This window comes from Myotis daubentonii, chromosome 5 (genome assembly GCF_963259705.1).
Source record: "Myotis daubentonii chromosome 5, mMyoDau2.1, whole genome shotgun sequence".
Classification (NCBI taxonomy): Eukaryota; Metazoa; Chordata; class Mammalia; order Chiroptera; family Vespertilionidae; genus Myotis; species Myotis daubentonii.
Genome location: NC_081844.1, coordinates 76,066,383 through 76,088,798, shown reverse-complemented (window position 1 = coordinate 76,088,798; position 22,416 = coordinate 76,066,383). Strand labels below are relative to the sequence as shown.

The 22,416-nt window shown below is 41.0% G+C and overlaps 2 protein-coding genes across 9 annotated transcripts in view; both read left to right on the top strand.

Annotated features, from left to right (window-relative positions):
- Window positions 1-5,175, top strand: part of ACSL6 (acyl-CoA synthetase long chain family member 6) — a 56,845-nt gene extending 51,670 nt beyond the window's left edge. For 6 of the 8 annotated variants that reach the window (XM_059698315.1, XM_059698313.1, XM_059698320.1 and 3 more), the window contains exon 21: window positions 523-5,175. In XM_059698315.1, the coding sequence (XP_059554298.1) occupies window positions 523-660 (138 nt within the window). In that variant the 3' untranslated portion in view covers window positions 661-5,175. The remainder of the gene's footprint in view (window positions 1-522) is intronic. The other 2 variants (XR_009453061.1, XM_059698316.1) reach the window with 2 other exon arrangements.
- A 3,723-nt stretch (window positions 5,176-8,898) lies between these two features.
- Window positions 8,899-22,416, top strand: part of MEIKIN (meiotic kinetochore factor) — a 29,854-nt gene continuing 16,336 nt past the window's right edge. Inside the window, exons 1-5 of the mRNA XM_059699534.1 lie at window positions 8,899-9,004; window positions 9,178-9,271; window positions 9,684-9,774; window positions 14,591-14,651; window positions 16,576-16,713. Coding sequence (XP_059555517.1) covers window positions 8,899-9,004; window positions 9,178-9,271; window positions 9,684-9,774; window positions 14,591-14,651; window positions 16,576-16,713 — 490 coding nt within the window. The remainder of the gene's footprint in view (window positions 9,005-9,177; window positions 9,272-9,683; window positions 9,775-14,590; window positions 14,652-16,575; window positions 16,714-22,416) is intronic.

Here is a 22,416-nt window from a genome sequence, read left to right as displayed (position 1 = left end):
AGTGTCTTAAACACATAGGATGCATTTCTGTGTTTTTTTCTCACATTAGAAGGCCAAAGATAGGCCATCCAAGGTAGCTACAGGTCCTCAAAGACCTAGGCTCTGCCTGTCTTCCTACTCTCCATTCTTAGTGTGTTGGCTTATCACCTAATGGTCACAACGTAGCTGCTACAGCTGTGGGCATGGTTCATATTCAGGGAAGGAAAAAAGGAGATCGCCTAATGATTGCCCCGTGTGTCTGCTCTACTGGGTGTGACTGCACTCCCCGAGGGCAGGGGCACCCATGATTCCTCTTTGTGTCCTCAATGCCTGACACAGAGTAAGAAGGAGTAAGAAGGAAGAGAAGGCAGCTTTTAGACATGTCAAATAGGCTGACATGTTATTAACATAGTTTTGAGTTTTAAAAAGGCGTAGTGTATTTTTATCGAGAGCTAGTCCCATGTGCCTGTTTACTTTTGTCATGTATGCTATAAATGCTGTGTTATATTCCTGATAAATATGCGTTCTGCCTTTGGTTTTTAGGTAAAAGCCATTCACATCCATTCTGACATGTTCTCAGTTCAAAATGGCTTGCTGACACCAACACTAAAGGCTAAGAGACCTGAGCTGAGAGAGTACTTCAAAACACAAATACAAGCGCTCTACTCAACCTCCATGTGAAGTTCAAGGCAAGTTCTGCTCAGTACAATGGACTGTGTAGCAATATTATAATTATTCATGAAAGTAATGAGTCAGAATGACGCAGCTGAAAATGAATAAGCACGTGACTACGACTGAGCCTTTTCCTGTCCCAAGATGTCTTTAACAATATTTTCTCTATCATCACTGAGTACACTTTATTTTTATTAAAATGATATTGTAGCAAGCTGCTAAAAATATTGCAAATGGCAATGTAAAAATCAAGACTTTTCTCAAGAACGATGTACCACTAAAAGAAATATATTCTCAATGTTCATAGCACTGCTATTAAACATAAAGAAAAAAACATAACTGATATATTGTACTTAATTACTTGTGGACTAGAAACCAGATACAGCAAATATCCAGGCAATGTGGACTACCTCATTCAATAACCGATTGTCAAAATCATAATTAAATCAGATTTAAAAATTAAAACTAGGTGTGCGGAATCATACTAAAGTGAAATGTGATAACTCACATTCTACATAACTAGATTCTTCAAACATGACAATCCTTGTTGATGTGAAAAAAAAAGTTTTCTCTCTAATTTTTATGTTTATTCATAAAAAATGCAAATTCAGATATTCTTAAAACTAATGTTATATTTATATAACATGTCACAAAAATCTTTCAAAACATTTTCTCATTTATAAGCTCATTAAAACATTCAGAAACAACCTAGGAAAAATGTAATGTATGACTACTTCAAGAATAGTATGTGCACATTTTTGGACTTCTTACCACATTAATTCTAAAAGCTGTCTGTTGACTCTACAATGAATGGACCTATGGAGAAGATGTGGGAAGAGAAACCCAGAATTATTTCTCAGGGTGGGCAGCAATTAATCTATGTTCCTTGCTGGGTTCTTCTAGTCTTCCATGTTCAATATGTCCATGTTTGGCCTGGGAAACCCCAAATGGCTAAAATTCTGAACAATTTCACTTTCTTTCAGTAAGACTATCAAGGCATGATGTCAGGAGAAAGGAATGTTATTTCCAAGTAAAGTAATTTTTCCACAACATAATTTTGAATAACCTCTTCAAAATACCCCATGGAAAACTTTTCAGTCCATCATAGATAAATGTCTTCTTGGGGCATAATTCCATTCATAAAATCTGAAATGCTTCTAAGCTTAACCACAAAAACCTCCTCTCTTGCATTATGTATTTAGACACTTCTTGCACCTGGGTGTCAACAATTTCACATAATTAAAGCCCAGCATGAGCAGCAATTAAGGTCCAAGCTACAGACGGAGCATCTGCACAGGGAAATGTCCCTAGGAAAGTGTTTTATTTTTTATGATTTATTTTATTTTGTTTATTTTAGAGAGAGGGAAAGGGGGGAGAGAGAGAGAGAGAGAGAGAGAGAGAGAGAGAGAGAGAGAGAGAGAGAGAGAAAGATTTGTTGTTCTACTTATTTATGCATTCATTGGTTCATTCTTATATGTGCCCTGACCAGGGATTGAACCCACAACCTTGGAATAACAGGGTGACGCTGTAACCAGCTGAGTAACCACCAGGGTGAAAGTGTTTTCTTTAGAGACAGAACTCTGAAAGCAGAGATGGGGGCAGTGTTCACAATCCAGAAGCCCCTTCCCCCTGGAACAAATCCATACTGTAAGTTACAAGCTGCATAATCACACAGGCTTCTGGATGAGTGTGCACCAGTGATTACACACTTCCAGTTCAGTCTTAGAGAAGTGAACCACGGCTTCATTGGATGTATTTATCCAATTTTTATATGCATTCCTTTGGCATATTGTCTTTGCATACCCACTACTTTAAGTATACAAATTTGACTTTTTGTAAATGGGCTAGTTCTATGCACATTAATTTTTAAAGGCATTTCTAAATAAATACTAGAAAATGCCCAAGGCCACATCTACATAGCATTGTTGTTGTTGTTGTTTTGCACTTAATATATACTTGACTAATTAAAAGGGAAAATCATTGCCTGAACTGAATATTCATACTATTTTAAAGGCAAATAGCTTCACATCTTGAAAAAATTGAAGCCGTTTCCCATTGTCCTTCCATTTAACATAACTGCATAATTGGCTTTGTTTCCAAAAAGAATTTTGACAATGTCATATAACCAAGTTATTTAAAACTTATTTTGATTTTATTTATACTTCATAATAGCTAGATATGATTGAATATAGACTACTTAAGATTTCTTCTTTTTCTCATTTTGAAGATCTTATGTTTCTACCAGCCTTCCTGATCTGTGTGAAATCACCACACTTGGGCCAATAAATAAGTTACTGCAGATGTGCTGAGAAAAGTGAACAATGGACCCTAAATATATTGCATGTAAAGGGTGTCCCAAAATTCACGCAAGAAGTAATTTTAACAGAAAACACAGGTTTATAATTAAAAATTGTAAATTTTTTATTGATTCATAAAGTATATAGTATAGGGTTATGTATGGAGTAGCATATCGGGTAAATGGCCTCCGAGAGCTTCTCGAAATGTCCAATTCTTGACAACGGTGCCGAATTGATGTCCCTGGACTCTCAGCAACATTCTCACAAACTGCTTCGATGTTTTGTGTTGAACGACTTGTTGAAGGACAGCCAGAGTGTTTAGGATCACTAATTGATCCAGTCAATTTTTTAATTAATTTTTTAATTTTTTAATTAATCTCTTCACAGTTGATGAAGTTAAATCACTATTCTAACCATAGTTTGCACGAAAATTGTGAACTGTAGCTGCCAAACCTTCATTATTTTTAAACTATTGCTCAACAATGAAAACGCATTGTTCTTTCATGTAGCGCTCCATTTTTAATAACCCTGAACTGTCAGCTGTCACGCTATCTTTTTTTTTCGTTGTCAACACTTTACAGCGTAAAATTCAAATTTTGCGTGAATTTTGGGACACCCTATACCAGTGGTCGGCAAACTGCGGCTCGCGAGCCACATGCGGCTCTTTGGCCCCTTGAGTGCGGCCACAAAGTTTTAATCGCACTGTACTTGCGTGCCCGCACGTAGTATTTTGTGGAAGAGCCACACTCAAGGGGCCGCAGTTTGCCGACCACTGTCCTATACCTTTATCTATTCCTCTATTTAACTCCACTGAACTTTTTAATAAAGAAGAAATGAAACAGTATGTATTAATGAAAAAATTCTTCTTGCTTCAGATTTCCCAACTTTATTTAGAGGAAGAACGTTTTTATTTCTCTTTAACCAACATAGAGAAAAGCTATGTACTTAAGACATTCACTTTCACAATGGATGTCAGACCAATTTAAGTCTAAAGGTATAACAGAGATCAATTCCTTAAGCATAAACATGTTCTTAAACACTTTGTTTCTCATTCAAATGTGTTAGTAATTCACACATTTTACAAATGAATCTTGTGTATATTTTAAAATAGAATATGCACCAATTTTTTTCCTTTTGCCATAAAAGACATCTCTATATTATACTGTGATTTCCCCCCAGGTGAGAGGAAACTCTGACCAGGTGTGGTGTGTAGGCCTAGCTCCAACAGTTAGGAACTCACAAACTCAGGAGTCCAAGGAATGAATGAATATATATAATGCCTCCCTCACATGAGCAAGTCAACCTTTCATTCCTAATTTAGGTAAAACGGCAAGCATGAGAAAAAATAGAACTTTCCATTGCTATTTTTATAGTCGGGTGATGTTTTAGCAACTTGAAGTTGGCACTTAACTTGATTGTATTACCCATCGGAGAACCAATAATCTTAATTTTCTGCAGTAAAGAAAATGAATTATTCTTTATTTTCCAAATGTATAAAGCACAAATGTGATCTAGTTATTTAGAATACAAAATGCTACAAAATGAATGTAAAGAATGGGAAAATGTATTTTTGCATGAAAACAGACTACTTACAAACTTGCTTAATTATCTCAGGAAAAAATGAGTAATCATATATAAAATTGATAAATTATATGTTGAGCTAAGTTGCTGCATTTTCTTGCCTGTTTTTATTTTAAAGGAGCATATACATGAAAGAACAAATGATCCTGGTAGTCTGAATTTTCTCTCAAGTATGCTGCACAGTCCTTTCTGTGAATCTACAATCAACTGCAGTAAGAATGGGATTAGCCTCCAAGTGAGGACAAAGTCCCAAATGGGAAGCTTCAGTTAGACTATATGCATGGTTGTCACCCAGAGGCAATAGATAAACACCTGGCATACAAGCATTTCTAAACCTGGTCCCAAACTGAAAAGGTTTTCATGAGGTGACAGTTGCTTTTAAACATTCATTTGACTGGTTATTTTAATTTTCCTTGTTAAGTCATTGCAACAAATGCATGAGGGGAAAAACGGATATTTTTTGAAGAATTGCTTATTCTACTTTCAATTTTTAAAAAGGAGATTAAAATATTACTTTTTAAATATGCATAAAAGTATCTTAACTATAGTTATATTTTAGTTGCTTTGTTATAATAGCATGCATAACAAGTATAAAATGCATTTATGAAAACTTTTGTAAAAAATAAAGATTTTTTTGTTTCTCAAAGTTGCTTATAATTATTATTTTATGTATTCATATCATATAATCCCATGATGTTAGTATATTTGGTCATCATCAATCGTAGTATTATGGTAAACATAGTATCAAGCCATGTCACTAGTCTGCATACTCCACATCCTTTGTAAGGGTCCCCAAACTTCAAAGCCTTATGGTCCCCCAAGAGGCTCTCATTTGCTTTGTACATTTGCTGCTACCAAATGTGTCCTGGATTTAAATCACTTTTATACTTTTAAAGAATATGGCACAAAAAAGGAACAAAGAACTGTATTCAAAGTTTCCATCATGATGGCCCATAAACAGTATTTCCATAATGTCTTTAACCCACATACTAGATAACAGGCACACTTTCTTAAAATGGTATGTTCTGCCATTCTAAATTATGCAGATTCTGCCTTCTCAAAATTTTCTAAGCCTCCACTCCTCTTTATTCCCACAGCTTTTAGTGTAATTGGCTCCACTCTCATCTGTTGTCTGGAATATTACAGTGCTTTCTTAATTAGTCTTCGTTTCCATCTCAGCTTCCTCAAATTTTGCCATCCATATTTCAGTCACAGTGACCTTTCTAAATTGAAAATCTGGTCATGCCACTCTCTTGCTTAATATTCCTTCAATGACTTCCCACAGTTTTCAGAATAAAGTTCAGACTCCCTGGTTCAGCACACAAGGCCCCAAACCTCTTCTCGTGCCCTTCCCCCACGGAGCCTTGGCTGCAATCATGGCAACTACTTTTTGTATGTAGTGTCCTAAAAGCATCATGTTTTTCTGTGCCTCCTATGGTCCCCTTTTTGTAGAATGCCCTTTCCTTTAATCCCTCTTAACTCCTACCATTTATCTCTTAAAACTCAGCTCAAGTACTCTTTTCTCTTGGAAGCTTGCCACATGGCTGACTGGTTGATTGTCCCTCTGCCCACTCCCACTCAGACTGTGAGTTGCTTGAGTTTGTAGCAGAAAGTCTAGGCCAGTGATGGCGAACCTTTTGAGCTCAGCGTGTCAGCATTTTGAAAAACCCTAACTTAACTCAGGTGCCGTGTCACATATAGAAATTTTTTGATATTTGCAACCATAGTAAAACACTTATATTTTTGATATTTATTTTATATATTTAAATGCCATTCAACAAAGAAAAATCAACCAAAAAAATGAGTTCGCGTGTCACCTCTGACACGTGTGTCATAGGTTCGCCATCACTGTGTTAGGAGGAATTGGAGCATGACAAGCCAAATGCAAGGAGATCCATGCCACCTATGCTAACCATCTTTCATAATGAGCCTCCCTAGGCTCTGGTTTCTTCAGCTGCATAATGAGGGGCAACTAGATCATCTCTAAGGACCCTTTTGGCTCAAGAAATCATACCAGAGGTTATTTCCAGTTTTGAAATCCTATCCATTAATTTCCTTAAATCTTTACTTGATGGCACTTCAGTGGATGAGATTCAGAGTTCCAGGAATATAAGACAGGGTTCTAGGGAATCAGGCCACCAAAGGGCAGATCAACCTTTGCTTTAAGGTGTTTTCCTCTTTCAATGTTTCTTCCAGTCTAGGGCATCCAGGACCCAGACCTCCCAAAGGTCGTGTAAGAAAGGGGGAGAGGGGAGCCTGGGGACTTGGCTTATAACTAGAGAGTGGCTGTCAGCATACTACGGATATCACTAAAGAAAGGATATTGAAATACAATCATCATGTTATACTGCAACAAAACTGTGAGATCTTGATGGAAGGGCCATTTCTAATTCACCTCTATCCCGAGGACCTACCACAGTGCCTAACACAGAGTAAGGTGCTGAGTAAGTGTTGATTCAGTAACTCAAAGCACTGTATCTAACCAGGTAAGAAAGACTACCCTCTGTTCTTTATGAAGTTAAGTTTTAATGGATTAATTATAAATTGATTGTCATAAATGACTTTCTATGAGCAGATTTGAAAGAAAAAATTCAGAGTGATATAAAAATATAGTGGCTATGTATGTGTTTATAGTCACACAATATTGAAGCATCACAGGGAAGTCTTTATAACTTTTGAGTTTCATGTCTACAAATGTCATTTTTAATATTGTGAAATGTCATTTTTTTAAAAAGATGGTTTTTATTTTATTATTTTTTGTTTTTTAATTTATCTTTATTATTGAAAGTATTACAGATGTCCCCTTTTTCCCCCCATTGACCCCTTCTATCCTGTACCTGCACCCCCAGGCCTTCACCACACTATTGTCTGTGTCCATGGGTTATGCTATATGCATATAAATTCTTTGGTTAATGCCATAATTAATACATGTTTGTTGTGATTACATCATAAGATCCACATAAATACAAAGAAAATAGGAAAAAAGAATAAAGTGTTATTATATTTCTTTAAAAAAAGGTGGTTATTATGTGCACAGTATGCTTATCAGATGCAGCCAGATGGTTCAATCTGGGTGTATGGAGAGAGGGAGGTCATTCCTATGTCCCTCCAATTAGGCAGAGCCAAAGAGCTGAGCCCCAGGAACCAGGAGGGGTGTCCCCTGTGGAATTCCCCACCTTAACACAAGGGGCTAAGCCGCATCGGTTTTCAACCTGTGGGTTGCGACCCCTTTTGGGGTCGGACGACCCTTTCACAGGGGTCTCCTAAGACCATCAGAAAACACATATATAATTACATATTGTTTTTGTGATTAATCACTATGCTTTAATTATGTTCGATTTGTAACAATGAAAGTACATCCTGCATATCAGATATTTACATTACGATTCACAACAGTAGCAAAATTACAGTTATGAAGTAGCAACGAAAATAATTGTATGGTTGGTGGTCACCACAACATGAGGAGCTGTATTAAAGGGTCGCGGCATTAGGAAGGTTGAGAACCACTGGGCTAAGGGATGCTGCCTGTCCCTGGAAAGAAACTTCTGGAATCCCAAATTTTCAAGTGCTTGGATAAACTCTCAAGTACCATGGCCCCCAGAAGACTGACGCTGATTGTTCAAGAGGACACTCCCTGAGCCTTTCAAGTGCTTTCCTTCCCCTCTGCCCCTCCTGCCCTGAGCCAGGCTGACCGCTAGGCTCCCTGTGCTCAGAGACCTAACACTCCTTTGCTGCAGGTGGACAAGGTGAGCAGCGGGGCAGCGGGCCCACAGCTCCGCGCCAACTCCTGGAGAAAGAACAAGTCTTGTCCTGTAAGCATCCTGTTGGTGGCAGGAAGCCAGAGACCTGCGTCAGGGGCCAGAAGCCACGTCTCCCACCCCCACCCCCACCCCCACCCCCACCGCCACCCCCTCCACTACCTGGACTCTGTGCTCCCAGGAGGGCAGGCGCCCGGCGGCCTTCTCACTCCGCTTCCCAGAAGCCTCAGCGCACGGCCTTCTCACACACATCTTCCCAGAAGCCTCAGCGCACGGCCTTCTCACACACATCTTCCCAGAAGCCTCAGCGCGCGGCCTTCTCACACACATCTTCCCAGAAGCCTCAGCGCACGGCCTTCTCACACACATCTTCCCAGAAGCCTCAGCGCGCGGCCATCTCACACACATCTTCCCAGAAGGCGGGAGCGAGGCGGGCAGCTCCTTTCCTGCGCCGTCCAGCGCTGGGCCGGGTAGTGCGACCTTTTGCTTTTCTACCCCGTACTCCTCGCAGGCTGCTCCGCAGGCTCCTCTGGACGGGACTCCCTCCGGCAGCAGCGCAGTTCCTCAGGAAGGCGACGACAAGGGGCCCCGAGGCCTGCGGGTGGATGGCAATGTGGCCGCTACGGGTCTACACCCGCAAGAAGAGGACCGGCCAGAGGCTCAACCTGACCCCGACGCCAGACCCCGGCCCACCGGTGATGGCAGAGGCACTCCCAGGTCCGAGCCGACGGCTCGCTGCCCACCGTAAGCTCTGCCAGACGGGCCTGCGTGGGAGCATGGAGGTGCGGGTGGGGGAGGGAGTTGGCAGCTGGGCCTCGCCCCCAGGGACCCCCCGGAGCCAGAAGGCTGGCCTCCAGGCGTTCGCCCTGACACGAGCCGCCCTCCTTCAGGCCTGAAAGGACCCGGCAAAGCTCAAGGGCTGCGGAAGATCGCCGAGAACGCGGAGCGCAGTGGGCGGGGTGGTAGCAGCCCTGGGCTGCCCAGGTGCGTAGCCGCGAGGAACAGCCCTGTGCATTCTGGCCTCCTCCGCAAACCTGCAATCCTAATTTTCTAGCAGCCAATAGCCTCTCATTCTCAGAGTCAACAAAGAAAATAAATAAATAGAAACTCTGATTCCGTTCTTCTCAGAACATAGACCCAGAAATTTGACTTTAGAAAATAACTATTTAAAAGAGAAAATTTTTCCAACTCACCTAAAAGCAAGTGAGATAAAACACCCAGAAAGCATTCATGGCATCAGTTGGGTATTGGTGCAGTTCACCAACTCTGCTCCTTCCTTTTCCCTAAGGATGTCCCCCAGAGAGCCTTTCAGAGTCTGAACGGTGTGCCACAGGGAACAGAGACCTGGAGAACCAAGGCCAGACGGTGCAAACTAATCGTGTTGTTTGTCTGTTAGCTCTCAAGTAGGAGTTGCAGGAGAGAGAAGCCTGCGGGAAAGTAGCACTAGTGAAGAAGAGACTGAAGATGAGAAGATTGCTCCATTGAGCGTATGTATGTTTCTCCTATGACCCGTGGATACACTTAGCGGACAAACCAGCAGTGCCTGCTGTACCTCCAGATGAAAGTATAATGTGGTCTTTGTTCAGTAGAGACTACATAGCTTTTTAATGTTTTTATGAACATTGGTGCTGTGTCTTCAGACAGAGCCTTGAATTTCTGATTCTGGCAGATTCATAGCCATGCATTTTTGTTTTTTCTTTCCCTTGACAAAAGTTTCAGAAGAGTCTGACACTGGCTAATTTTCTGCATGACAGATATAAAACCTTTCTAATGTTTCTTGTGTTTCTAACTCCCTTATGTTTGGTAACATTTTAAAGCCATTTTCATGTTTTCCCATTAACGACTAGAAACGGGATTCATTACCTTTAGAATGTTATATAACTTTTTGATCTGCATCTAATATGGACTCTGTTCAGTATTTTAAAGATGGGTAGTAGTAGTTTGGAGAGACTCGGATATAAAAGATTATTTGTGACTCATCTGATATCAGCATTAAAGTTGATAGTTATGTTCCAGTATTTTCTCTATAGCATGTTTGTTTGTTTTTTATTGAATGGCATTTTCAGCAAAAAGCATTTTTTAAGGCTTTTTCCTCCAATAATAACTATTAAGTGTTCCTTGTAGATGATTCAAACTATTCAACAAGTGTTTCAAGCAGCTTCTTCTAATTTTTTATATATTTCTTCCTATTCTGATTTTGTGCCTTTTTTCATTTTACAAGTTATGTTATTGTAAATTCCTTTAACATTAAATAGTCTTCAAAAATATGCTTTTTAGCCCTGACCGGTGTGGCTCAGTTGGTTGCGCATTGTCCCATATTCTGAAAGGTTGCCAGTTTGATTCCTGGTAAATGCCTGGGTAGCAGGCTAGATCCCAGGTAGGGGGTATGCAGGAGATAGCAGATCAATGTTCTGCGCTGATATCAGTGTTACTCTCTCTCCCTCTCCCATCTTCTCTCTCTCTAAAAAAAACCACAAAACAATAAAAATATTTAAATATATAGATACAATTTTTAGTGTCTTGCATAATGCATTGTCTTACAGATATATTATAATTTGAATAACTGTTTTCCTGTAGTTGGAGGATTAAAATTGTTTCCAAGGTTTTGCTGTTATAGTTATCAGTGGATATCTTACTGCAGAAGGTTTTTTGTGTTCCTCGATTGTTGTCCCAAGAAAAATACTTTCCAATGAGTCAAAGGTTGAATCATGTTTAAATTTTTTAATTCATGTTGGTAAATCAGCACCATCTTACCTGAAACTTAATATATATATACTAGAGGCCCGGTGCACAAAAATCTGTGCACTCGGGCCGGGGGGTCCCTCAGCCCGGCCTGTGCCCTCTTGCAGTCTGGGACCCCTCGGGGGATAACCACCTGCTGGCTTAGGCCTGCTCCCCGGGGGATTGGGCCTAACCTGGCAATCAGACATCCCTCTGGCAGCCCGGAAGCTCTTGGAGGATGTCCACTTGCCAGTGGGGAGTAGACCTAAGCTGCAGTCGGACATCCTCAGTGCTGCTGAGGAGGCAGGAGAGGCTCCCACCACCACCGCTGTACTGGCAGCCATCAGCCTGGCTTGTGGCTGAGCAGAGCTCCCCCATGTGGGAGCGCACTGACCACCAGAGGGCAGCTCCTGCATTGAGTGTCTGCCCCCTGGTGGTCAGTGTGTGTCATAGTGACTAGTCATTCCCAGTCTCTTTCTGCTGTTAGGGTCAGTTTGCATATTACCCTTTTACTATATAGGATAGAGGCCTTGTGCATGGGGGTGGAGGGGCTGGTTTGCCCTGAAGGGTGTCCCAGATCAGGGTGGGGGTCCCACTTGGGTGCCTGGCCAGCCTGGGTGAGGGGCTGATGGCTGTTTGCAGCTGGTCACACCCCCTTCAGGGTGGGATCCCCACTGGGGTGCCTGGCCAGCCTGGATGAGGGGCTGATGGCTGTTTTCAGCCTGGCCACACCCTCTTCAGGGTGGGGGTCCCCACTGGGGTACCTGGTCAGTCTGGGTGAGGGGCTGAGGGCTGTTTTCAGGCTGGCCTGCGACTGAAGCTCCCAGCCTCTCCTTTTTTTCTTTTTTTTTTATTCTGGGATTTATTTACCTTCTATAATTGAAACTCTGTTGCCGTCACTGGCGCTCCCAGCTCTGAGGCCGCGGCTGGCTGAAAGCAGGTATCTGGGGTTTGTTTAGCTTCTATAATTGAAACTGTTGCTTTTGGAGCTGTTGCTTTCGGAGCTTATAGCCGGGCCGCGGCAGGCGGAGAACCTTGGCTTCCTCTATCACTGGAGCAAGCAAACCTCCTGCTCGCTTCAGCTGCATGGCTGCCGGCCGCCATCTTTGTTGGCAGTTAATTTGCATATCTCACTGATTAGCCAATGGGAAGCGTAGCAGAGGTACGGTTAATTACCCTTTTTGTCTTTTATTAGATAGGATGGTGTGTGTGTGTGTGTGTGTGTGTGTGTGTGTGTATTTATTTATTTATTTATATGAAAGCCTAAGTGACCATTTGACCATTTGACTGTTAGCTATGACATGCACTGACCACCAGGAGGCAGACGCTCAATGCACAGGCAGGGAAACATGGAACAAACTCATGAATCTCAGAGGGAATGGGGGAGGGGGGAGGGCAGGAAGAGATTAACCAAAGATCTTATATGCATACTAGTGACCCGGTGCACGGATTGGTGCACCAGTGGGGTCCCTTGGCCTGGCCTGCACGGATCAGGCCAAATTTGATAGATGAAAAGTGGAATATTGTTTCACTTTCCATTTCTTTGAATGCTAGTAAAGGTAAGAATTTTTTCTCTTATTTCATTGGCCATTTGTGTTTCTTTTTTGTGAAATAGCTGTTCATTATATACTGAAGATAGTTATACTTTTACACACACATATATAACAAATATTTCCATATATTTTGGCCTTTAATTTTATTTCTGGTATTTTAGACTTAGCTGTCAATTTTTTGATCTATTTTGTTTCATATGTATAAGGAAAAAAGCCTTTCCTACTTAGGGGATCAGAAAGATATTCACCTTTATCTTCTGGTTTCTGGGCTATCCCATAGTAGTTAACTGACAGTAATTTTGTTGACTCCCTAGATATGTCTATAACGTATTTTAATATTTATTTTCAGATTTAATATTAAGTACCAAATTATATCTGTGATCAATAAGCTAAAAGGATCTACTATATATATGAAACTAATATATGAAGCTGATATTAGCTTTTCATTTTCAAAATGACCAAATCAGTGTGATACAATATTATAATATAAAAACTAGAGGCCCGGTGCACAAAAATTTGTGCACTCGGGGGGTATGGGGTGCCCCTCAACCGGCCTGTGCCCTCTCGCAGTCTGGGACCCCTCGGGAGATAACGACCTGCTGGCTTAGGCCTGCTCCCGGGTGGCAGAGGGCAGGCCCAATCCCTAGGTGCAGCCCCTGGTTGGGCTCAGAGCAGGGCCGATTGGGGAGTTGGGGTGCCACCCCCTGTCATGCACAGAGCAGGGCGGATCGGGAGGTTGTGATGCCACCCTCAGTCACGCTCAGGGTAGGGCCAATTGGGGGGTTGGGGCACCGCCCCCGTCACACTCAAGGCAGGGTCGATGGGGAGGTTGCAGCGCCACCCCCTGTCATGCACAGAGCAGGGCCAATCAGGGGGGTTGGGGCTCTGTACCCTGTCACGCACAGAGCAGGGCCCATCAGGGGTTTGGGGAGCTCCCCCCTGTCACGCACAGAGCAGGGCCCATCAGGGGGTTGAGGAACTCCCCCCGTCACTCACAGAGTAGGGCCGATAGGGGAGTTGGGGCACTGCCCCCTGTCACACACAGAGCAGGGCCGATCAGGGGGTTGGGGCGCCGCCCTCTATCACCCACAGAGCAGGGCCAATCAGGGGTTGGGGCGCCGCCACTGTCACACTCAGGGCAGGGCCAATGGGGAGGTTATGGCTCTACCCCGTCACACACAGAGCAGGGCCCTTGGGGGGGGGCGGGGTTTGGGCGCCACACCCTGTCACACACAGAGCAGGGCCGATCAGGGGGTTTGGGCACTGCCCCCTGTCACGCTGATCCCAGTGCCGGGAGGCCTCGCGGCTCCGCTGATCCCAGTGCTGGGAGGCATATTACCCTTTTACTATATAGAATAGAGGCCTGGTGCACGGGTGGGGGCCAGCTGGTTTGCCCTGAAGGGTGTCCTGGATCAGGGTAGGGGTCCCCACTGGGGTGCCTGGCCAGCCTGGGTGAGGGGATGATGGCTGTTTGCAGCTGGTCACACACCCTTCAGGGTGGGGGTCCCCACTGGGGTGCCTGGCCAGTCTGGGTGAGGGGCTGAGGGCTGTTTTCAGGCTGTCGCGTGACTGAAGCTCCCAACCGCTCCTTTTTTTCCTTTTTCTTTTTTATTCTGGGCCAGCTTTAGCTCTGAGGCCTCTGCTGCTGAAAGTAGGTATCTGGTTTGTTTGTGTTCTATAATTGAAACTCTGTATCAACTCCAGCTCTGAGATCCCGGCTCGCTGAAAGCAGGTTTCTGCAGTTTTGTTTAGCTTCTATATTTGTTACAATGTTTCAAACTGCCAGCTCAGAGGCCGGCAAGGCAGGCGGGGAACGTTGGTTTCCTGCGTCACTGAAGCAAGCAAGCTTCATGTTCGCTTTCAGCTGCCTGGCTGCCGGCCGCCATCTTGGCTGGCAGTTAATTTGCATATCTCGCTGATTAGCCAATGGGAAGGGTAGCAGTCGTACGCCAATTACCATGTTTCTCTTTTATTAGGTAGGATATTCAGTCTCATAATTTGTGTTATCTTTAATTCTTGTTTCACATAGGATTCAGTGACTGATGATCTCCAGATTGACAGTAGTTCATCAACTAGTGAACTAGTATCAGGTAAGACGGTCAGGTGTGAACTCCCTCAGTTTTCTTTCTTATAAGCACATGCATCAATTTATATCTCTGTTGTCTTCCCATTTCAGTGAAAAAGGTGTTTTTCTCCTAGTCTAAGATGATTTTTTCAGCCAGGCCTCTGGCCCTCATAACAGACCAGTAAATTACAATTGTGATAAGTGCTACAAAAAGGGGATTGAATTTAGTGTAACTAATTGAGTTTTGGTTGGGAGATTAGGGAGGGCTTCCATGAGGGAATAGCAATTTAATTCATATCTAAAGAAGAGTAGAAATTATATATGCAAAGAGATGAATAGGAATTAACTGTGAAAAGAGTTCTATCACAATAATTTACTGGAAAATTCTTTATTCTAGTCCACTCTCACAAGGATGACTTTAAGACCTCTGAGTCTGGGAGATTCTGTGTTAAAATATTTTGCCCATTTTCTTACTAAGATTCCCCCCCCCCCCCCTTATTATTGAGTTTTCAGAATTCTTTTACTTAACATTTATTTTTATTGATTTCAGGGAAAAGAAGGGAGAGGGAGAGAGATAAAAACATCGTGATGACACAGAATCATTGACTGGCTGCCTCCGTCATGTACCCCACTGGGGATCAAGCCCAGAAACTGGGCATGTGCCCTGACCGGGAATCAAACTGTGAGCTACTGGTTCATGGGTTGACCCTCAACCACGGAGCCACACCAGTTGGGCCAGTTCTTTATATTCTGAATTCCATTGCATTTGCAAATCTTTTCTCTTAATTTGTGGCTTATTTTTCATATTAACAGTCTCTTTTGAAGAGAAAATTTTAAATTTGATGAAGTCTAGTTTATCATTGTATTGTTTTAATGACTCATCTTTTTATTGTTATATCAAAGATCAACCAAAGGACTTATATGCAAGCATATAGACCTAACCAATGGACACAGACAACAGGGGGGTGAAGGCATGAGTGGGGGGCGTAGGGGGTAACATGAGGATAAGGACACATATGTAACTAGTGGTCGGCAAACTCATTAGTCAACAGAGCCAAATATTAACAGTAATTCTTCAAAATAGACTCGCCCAGGCTGAAAACCGACTTCTGCGCATGGACCACGAAGTTTCAATCACACTGTACGTGCGCGCCCGCACATGGTATTTGTGGAAGAGCCACACTCAAGGGGCCAAAGAGCCACATGTGGCTTGCGAGCTGCAGTTTGCCGACCACAGACTTAATCAATAAAAAAATTTTTTAAAAAAAGAAATCTAACCCAATATCATGAAGATTTTCTCTCTTTTTTTGTTGGTTTTTTTGGGGTTAAATATTATAGTTTTAGGATTTATATTTAGATCTGATACATTAATAGTTAATTTTTTACATGATTGAAGATATGAATGCAAATTTTTTGTTTTTCTTTTACATATGGGTATTCAGTTCTGGCATAATTTTTTTAAAAAGAATATTTTTTCTCCACTGAATTGCCTTTGTATCTTGGATAAAAATCAGTTGCTCATATATGTGTGAGTCTATTTCTGGGTTCTCTATTCAGTTCCTTTGACTTGTCTACATTTAGGCACATTATTTTCTGAATGGAATTACTAGAATCACCCTTTTTTCTCTTCAGCTAGTTAGTGGGTAACTTATATATAAAACTTAGATTTTTGAGTCAAGAATTATAACTGAACCAAAATAGGGAAAAAATAAGTTATAAAACTTAGAAAAACAATGGAAAAGGGTTATAATGCATTTTTTCTACATCAAAAACAATTATTTTCTAAGATAAAATGGTTTACCAATAGTATATTTTTTCATTTGTATGTAGAAGTAATTTTACTTTCTTAACATACAACTACAAGTACATTTCTACAAATTTGAATTCTTAAGATTTTGAATCTGTTTACTATTTAAATATTTTGTCCTTTTTGATTGTTTATTCTACAGGACTAAGTTTGCAGCATGATATTTCTAGCTCTCTTCTAAGCTATTCAATCACAGATTCTTCTATAGAATGCAAAAGTTTTGAAGAGAATTTAAGTAGCTTCCCATCACCTGAACTCTTCAGAGGATCGGATTATTTAGGTAAGAACATAATTTCAATTTTAAGTTGCTCCACTATAGAAATTGTTCCTTTGTCTACAATCTTCCAATGAATAATGATCTTTTTGAGAAAGCATACTTCCCTTCCTCACCAAAACCTCCTTTTCACGCTTTGGCTTTGGAGTTGGCAATGTGACTTGCTTTGGCAATATGATATTAGTGAGTAAAACATATACAAACCTTTGAAATATGTTTAAATGGTCGGCTTGTCCTCTTACACGTTTGCCATCAAGAGAAGACTATATCCTAATTAGCTCCAGTGGGACCCCTGAATGACTGGCACAGAGCAGAGTGGCCCAGGCAATCTGCAGAGTGCAGAGGGCTGCCCAATTGATCAGCACACCTGGAATCTAAAGCAGAGCTGCCTGAACCAACCAGTAGACACGGGAATAATAAATAAATGCATCATTGATGTTTCTATCTCTCCCTTTCCCTTCCTCTCTGAAATCAATAAAAATATATTAGAAAAAAAAAAATAAATGAAACTATACATTCTAAATTGTGGGACCTGTTTACCAATGCCTATTCTCATCCTACCCAACAGCTCATTTCTCTGCTCAGTTTCCAGAATACTAGTACCCAGACTTGAACCTTCCAGACGAGAATGGAAGACACTTTCCTAAGAAATCTGAGCAACCCTGGAAAAACATATCTAAAGATAGTGACTACAGTAGTACTTTGATGAAACTGACAAGAACACCCTACAGTGAAACCAACCTTGTGGCAAGCTACAATTAGGCCACAGAGAGTCCATTGAGGCTTTTTGGGTTCCCTCTTAAATGTTAGCAGAGAGCCAGGAATCACCAGACTTCTGAGGAGTCTCTAGCATAAAACATAGAGATAAAAACAAAGCAAAATATGGGAGTGACATCAGAAAGCTGTTGAAATAGGAAGCCATGGACCCTCCTACCCACCAATTCAACAGCAATACATAAACTAATCCCACTTGTGAGGAATCTAGAAACTAGTTGAGGGGCTTCTTAACCTCAGAAAAGCATGAAACCAGCCACATCAAAGCCAGGAGGAAAATTCAAGACACCCTCCCACCATAAACTGCACTTCCAGCATGGTGCCATATAATTGAAATCCCTAGCTCCAAGATTCTCCCTGCAAGCAAAGGACAGGACTGAACCATGCATCAAACATTCTAAATTTTTTTGGAGCTACCCAAAGGATTGGATACCATCTTGCCTGTTCCAGAGTACTTATGGGACCTGACATACTCTAGAAAACTGATGGGTGATGAGAACAAAGATAGCAGCTTGGTCTAGCATGCAAGTTTTCATCTCACTTATCTAACAGAATTCAAAATAATCATTACTAAAGATGTTCAATGAGCTTAGGAGAGCAATGCATGAAAGTAGTGAGAATTCCAAGAAAGGCATAGAAAACTTTTTAAGAATCAAACAGAAATCTTAGAGCTAAGGAATATAATAAATGAACTGAAAAATTTAATAAAAGGATTCAACAGCCAACTAGATCAAGCAGAAGAAAGAATTAGTGAATTCAGAGTGAAGAGAAAAATCAAACAGGTCAAAATATTTATTCCAGAGAGAGGCTTATTCACAGAAACAATGGCTACAAAATCCCAAATCTGGGAAAAGAAATGTGTATTCAATTCTTTTTCTTTTTTTAAATATATTTTATTGATTTTTTACAGAGAGGAAGGGAGAGGGATAGAGAGTTAGAAACATTGATGGGAGAGAAACATCGATCAGCCGCCTCCTGCACATCTCCCACTGGGGATGTGCCCGCAACCCAGGTACATGCCCTTGACCGGAATCGAACCTGGGACCCCTCAGTCCGCAGGCCGACGCTCTATCCACTGAGCCAAACCGGTTTCGGCGAGAAATGTGTATTCAATTCTAAGAAGCACAAAGAACCTCAAATAAGATGACGCAGAGAAATCTACACTAGGACACATAAATTGTCAAAGTCAAAGAGAATTTAAAAGCAGCAATAGAAAAGTGGCTTGATATGCCAATGGGAACCCCATGAGACCATAAATATATTTCTTAGCAGAAACCTTGCAGGCCAGAAGGTAGTGAAATGATATAGTCAAAGTGGGGAAAGAAAAAACTGTCAATCAAGAATATTATAACTAGCAAAACTATCCTTAAAATCACAATGAAGTGATAAAGACCTTTCCAGACAGACAAAAGCTGAAGGGGTTAATTGTTTCTTGACATGCCTAATAAAAAGTGCTGCAGGGAGTTTTTCACATTGAAACAAGATTCAATGCAATATGAAAGCATAAAACACTAGTAAGTATGTAAACAAATACAGAAGAGTTAATACTGTAATTGGTATGTAATTCACTTAATTCTAGTATAAAAGTTAAAAGACGGTATTTAATTATAACTATAAAAATATGTTGATACACAATGTAAAAAGATGTAAATTGTAACAGCAATAACTGTGTGAGGGGAAAAGTAAAATGTAGAGTTTTTGTATATGATTGAAGTTTTTATTAGTTTTATGTTAAAACTAAGTTTCGTGGTAACCACAAAGAAAATACCTATAGAAGATACACAAAAGAAAAATAGAAAGATGTCAAAGCATGTGAATATGTACATCAATAAAAAGTAAAGGATGATGGCAAGACAGGAAAAAGGACAAAAGGACTACAAAAAAACAATTAACAAAATAGTAATAGTAAGTCCTTCGCTATCAATAATTGCTTTAAATGTAAGTGGATTAAACTCTCCAATCAAAAGATAGTGGCTGAGTGGATTTTAAAAGACTGACTGATTCACTTTAGACTTAAGGACACACATGTTGAAAGTGAAGGGATACAAAAAGACATTCTATGTAAATGGTGACCAAAATAGAGCAAGAGTGGCTATACTTAGATAAAATAGAAGTTAAGTCAAGATCTATCACAAAAGACAAAAAAGGACATTATATAATGATAAAAGGTTCAACTCACTAGGACCATATAACAATTTTAAATAAATATGCGCCCAACATCAGAGTATCTAACATATAAAGTATACACTGACATAACTAAAAGCAAAAACAGGCAATAAAATAATACAATAGTAGGAGAATTCAGATACCTCACTTTCAAATAATGGACAGAATGTCTAGATAGAAAATCAGAATTTCTTGATTTCAAAATATATTGCAAATTATGTTTTACAGTAACCATATGATACTGGCATAAAGAGACATAAACCAGGTAGAACAGAATAGAGAGCCCAGACATAAATCCATGTGTATGCAGTCACCTAATCTTTGACAAGGATGCCAAAAATACATAATGAGGAAGGAGTAGTCTAACAAATGATGTTGGGAAACGATATCCACATACAAAAAGTGAAATTGGACCCTTACCTTACACCATACACAAAAATTAACTAAAAATGTATTAAATATGTAAACATAAGATCAAAATCTATAAAACTCCTAGAAGAAAACGGGACAACTTCATGACATTGGTTTTGGATATGACACCATAAACACAGGTAACAAAAGCAAAACTAGACAACTGGAACTACATACAAACAAACCAAAAAAGCTTTTGCACAGCAAAAACAATGAACAGTGTAAAGGCAACCTACAAAATTGGAAAACATATTTGCAAACTTCATATATGATAAGGGATTAGTATTCAAAAATATATTGCCCAGTCTCTGAAATCAATAAAAATATATTAAAAAATATATTAAGAAATTCCTACAACTGGGGGGTGGGGAGGGGAACACAAATAACATGATTAAAAATGGGTAGACTTGAATAGGTGTTTTTTTCCTCCAAAGAAGACACAACTAGCCAACAGATATATAAAAAGACATTCAACATCACTAATCAGGGAAATGCAAATCAAAACCACAATGAGATACCACCATATCTGTTGGAATGGTTATTTTTAAAAAGATGTGTTGGCAAGGATGTGGAGAAATTGGAACCCTTATACCCTTTTGATGGGAATGTAAAATGATACAACTGTTATGGAAAACAATCTGGAAGTTCCTTAAAAAATTGAAAGTGGAACTACCATATGATCCAGTAATCCCACTTTTGGATATTTATTCAAAACTAGAGGCCTGGTGCCCTCTTGCAGTCCGGGAGCCCTTGGGGGATGTCTGATTTACGGCTTAGGTCTGCTCTCCTTGGGAGCGGGCCTAAGCTGGCAATTGGACATCCTTAGCACTGCCGCAGAGGTGAGAGAGGCTCCTGCCACCGCCTCTGCATTTGCCAGCTGTGAGCCCAGCTTCTGGCTGAACGGTGCTCCCCCTGTGGGAGTGCACTGACCACCAAGAGGCAGCTCCTGTGTTGAGCGTCTGCCCCCTGGTGGTCAGTGCACATCATAGTGACCAGTTGGCCCGTCCTTTGGTCGTTCGGTCACTTAGGCGCTTATATATATATGTAGCCAAGAGTGGAAATAACTTAAATGTCTATGGGTGGATGAATGCATAAAGAAAATATAGTATATACAGTTAATGGAATATTAGCCTTAATTCCTGTCCAGTGTGGCTCAGCAGTCGAGCATTTGGCCTATGAACCAGGAGGTCATGGTTCAATTCGTTGTCAGGGCACATGCCTGGGTTATGGGCCCCACCCCCAAAAGGGGGCATGCAGAAGGTAGCCGATCAATGATTCTCTGTCATCATTGATGTTTCTATCCTTTTCTCCCTCTCCCTTACTCTCTGAAATCAATAAAAATTTTTTAAAGAATATTCTGGTTTAAAAGAGCCTAGCACAACATGAAAAACACCAAGATAGAGCATTATGAACTTCAGAACATCAGAGAATGGAATAAATAGGATGGATTTATACGATTTTGTAGTTTTAAGTTAAATAGATGAAAAATAGATAAAACTAAGCAAACAAAAAGATTTTTATTAACCCCAGGGAAAGCAAAAGGTAGTCATAGTATACCACAAGAATAAATAGCGTTTTTTATGTAGACATTACCATAATGTCTACATTGAATGTTCATCTAATTAAATATGTAATATAGTAATATGAGGACAATGGGAAAGGTGGGAATAGGGATGTAAAAGAGAATAGCCTCATTTTTCTTTCTCTCTTTTTTTTTTGCTGCAAAAAACTTTATTGTTTCATTTGGTTCAATGCATGGGAGAGGGCTTTAGGGTGGTTAAAAGAATGGCTAGTAGTTTGGGAAGAGGCTCAGGTAAAAGCCAGACACCAGGGGAATGCAGAGGGGCCCCTCAAAAGCCTCTGGGCTCCAAAGGCTCCTAGTTGTGCTTGAGGGTGAGCCTTTTGAAGAGATACTACTCAGCCCAGTCTGGGGGCCAGCCAGCCTGCTGATGTCAGGTGGCTGACCATCTTCTTGATGAGTTTCACCTCCTCATCCAGGAAGTGGTTCTCCAGGAAGTCACAGAGATGAGGGTCTGCACTGGTAGAACCCAGGGCAGACAGCTCCAAAAGGGCCTGGTTCAGGTTCCTCTCCAAGGCCAGGGCGGCTTCCATGGCATCCTGAGTTTTGCCCCACTCATCTGGGGAAGGCTTCAGCACCTCCTGGAAGAGAATGTGGCCACTGTGTTTGTTTTGCAACTTTAAGAATTGGAACTCCCATTTGACCCAGTAATCACGCTTCTAAGACTATATCCCAAGAAACCAGAAACACCAATCAGAAAGGATATATGCACCCTTATATTCATCGCAGCACAATTCACCATAGCCAAGATTTGAAACAGCCTAAGTGCCCATCAGCAG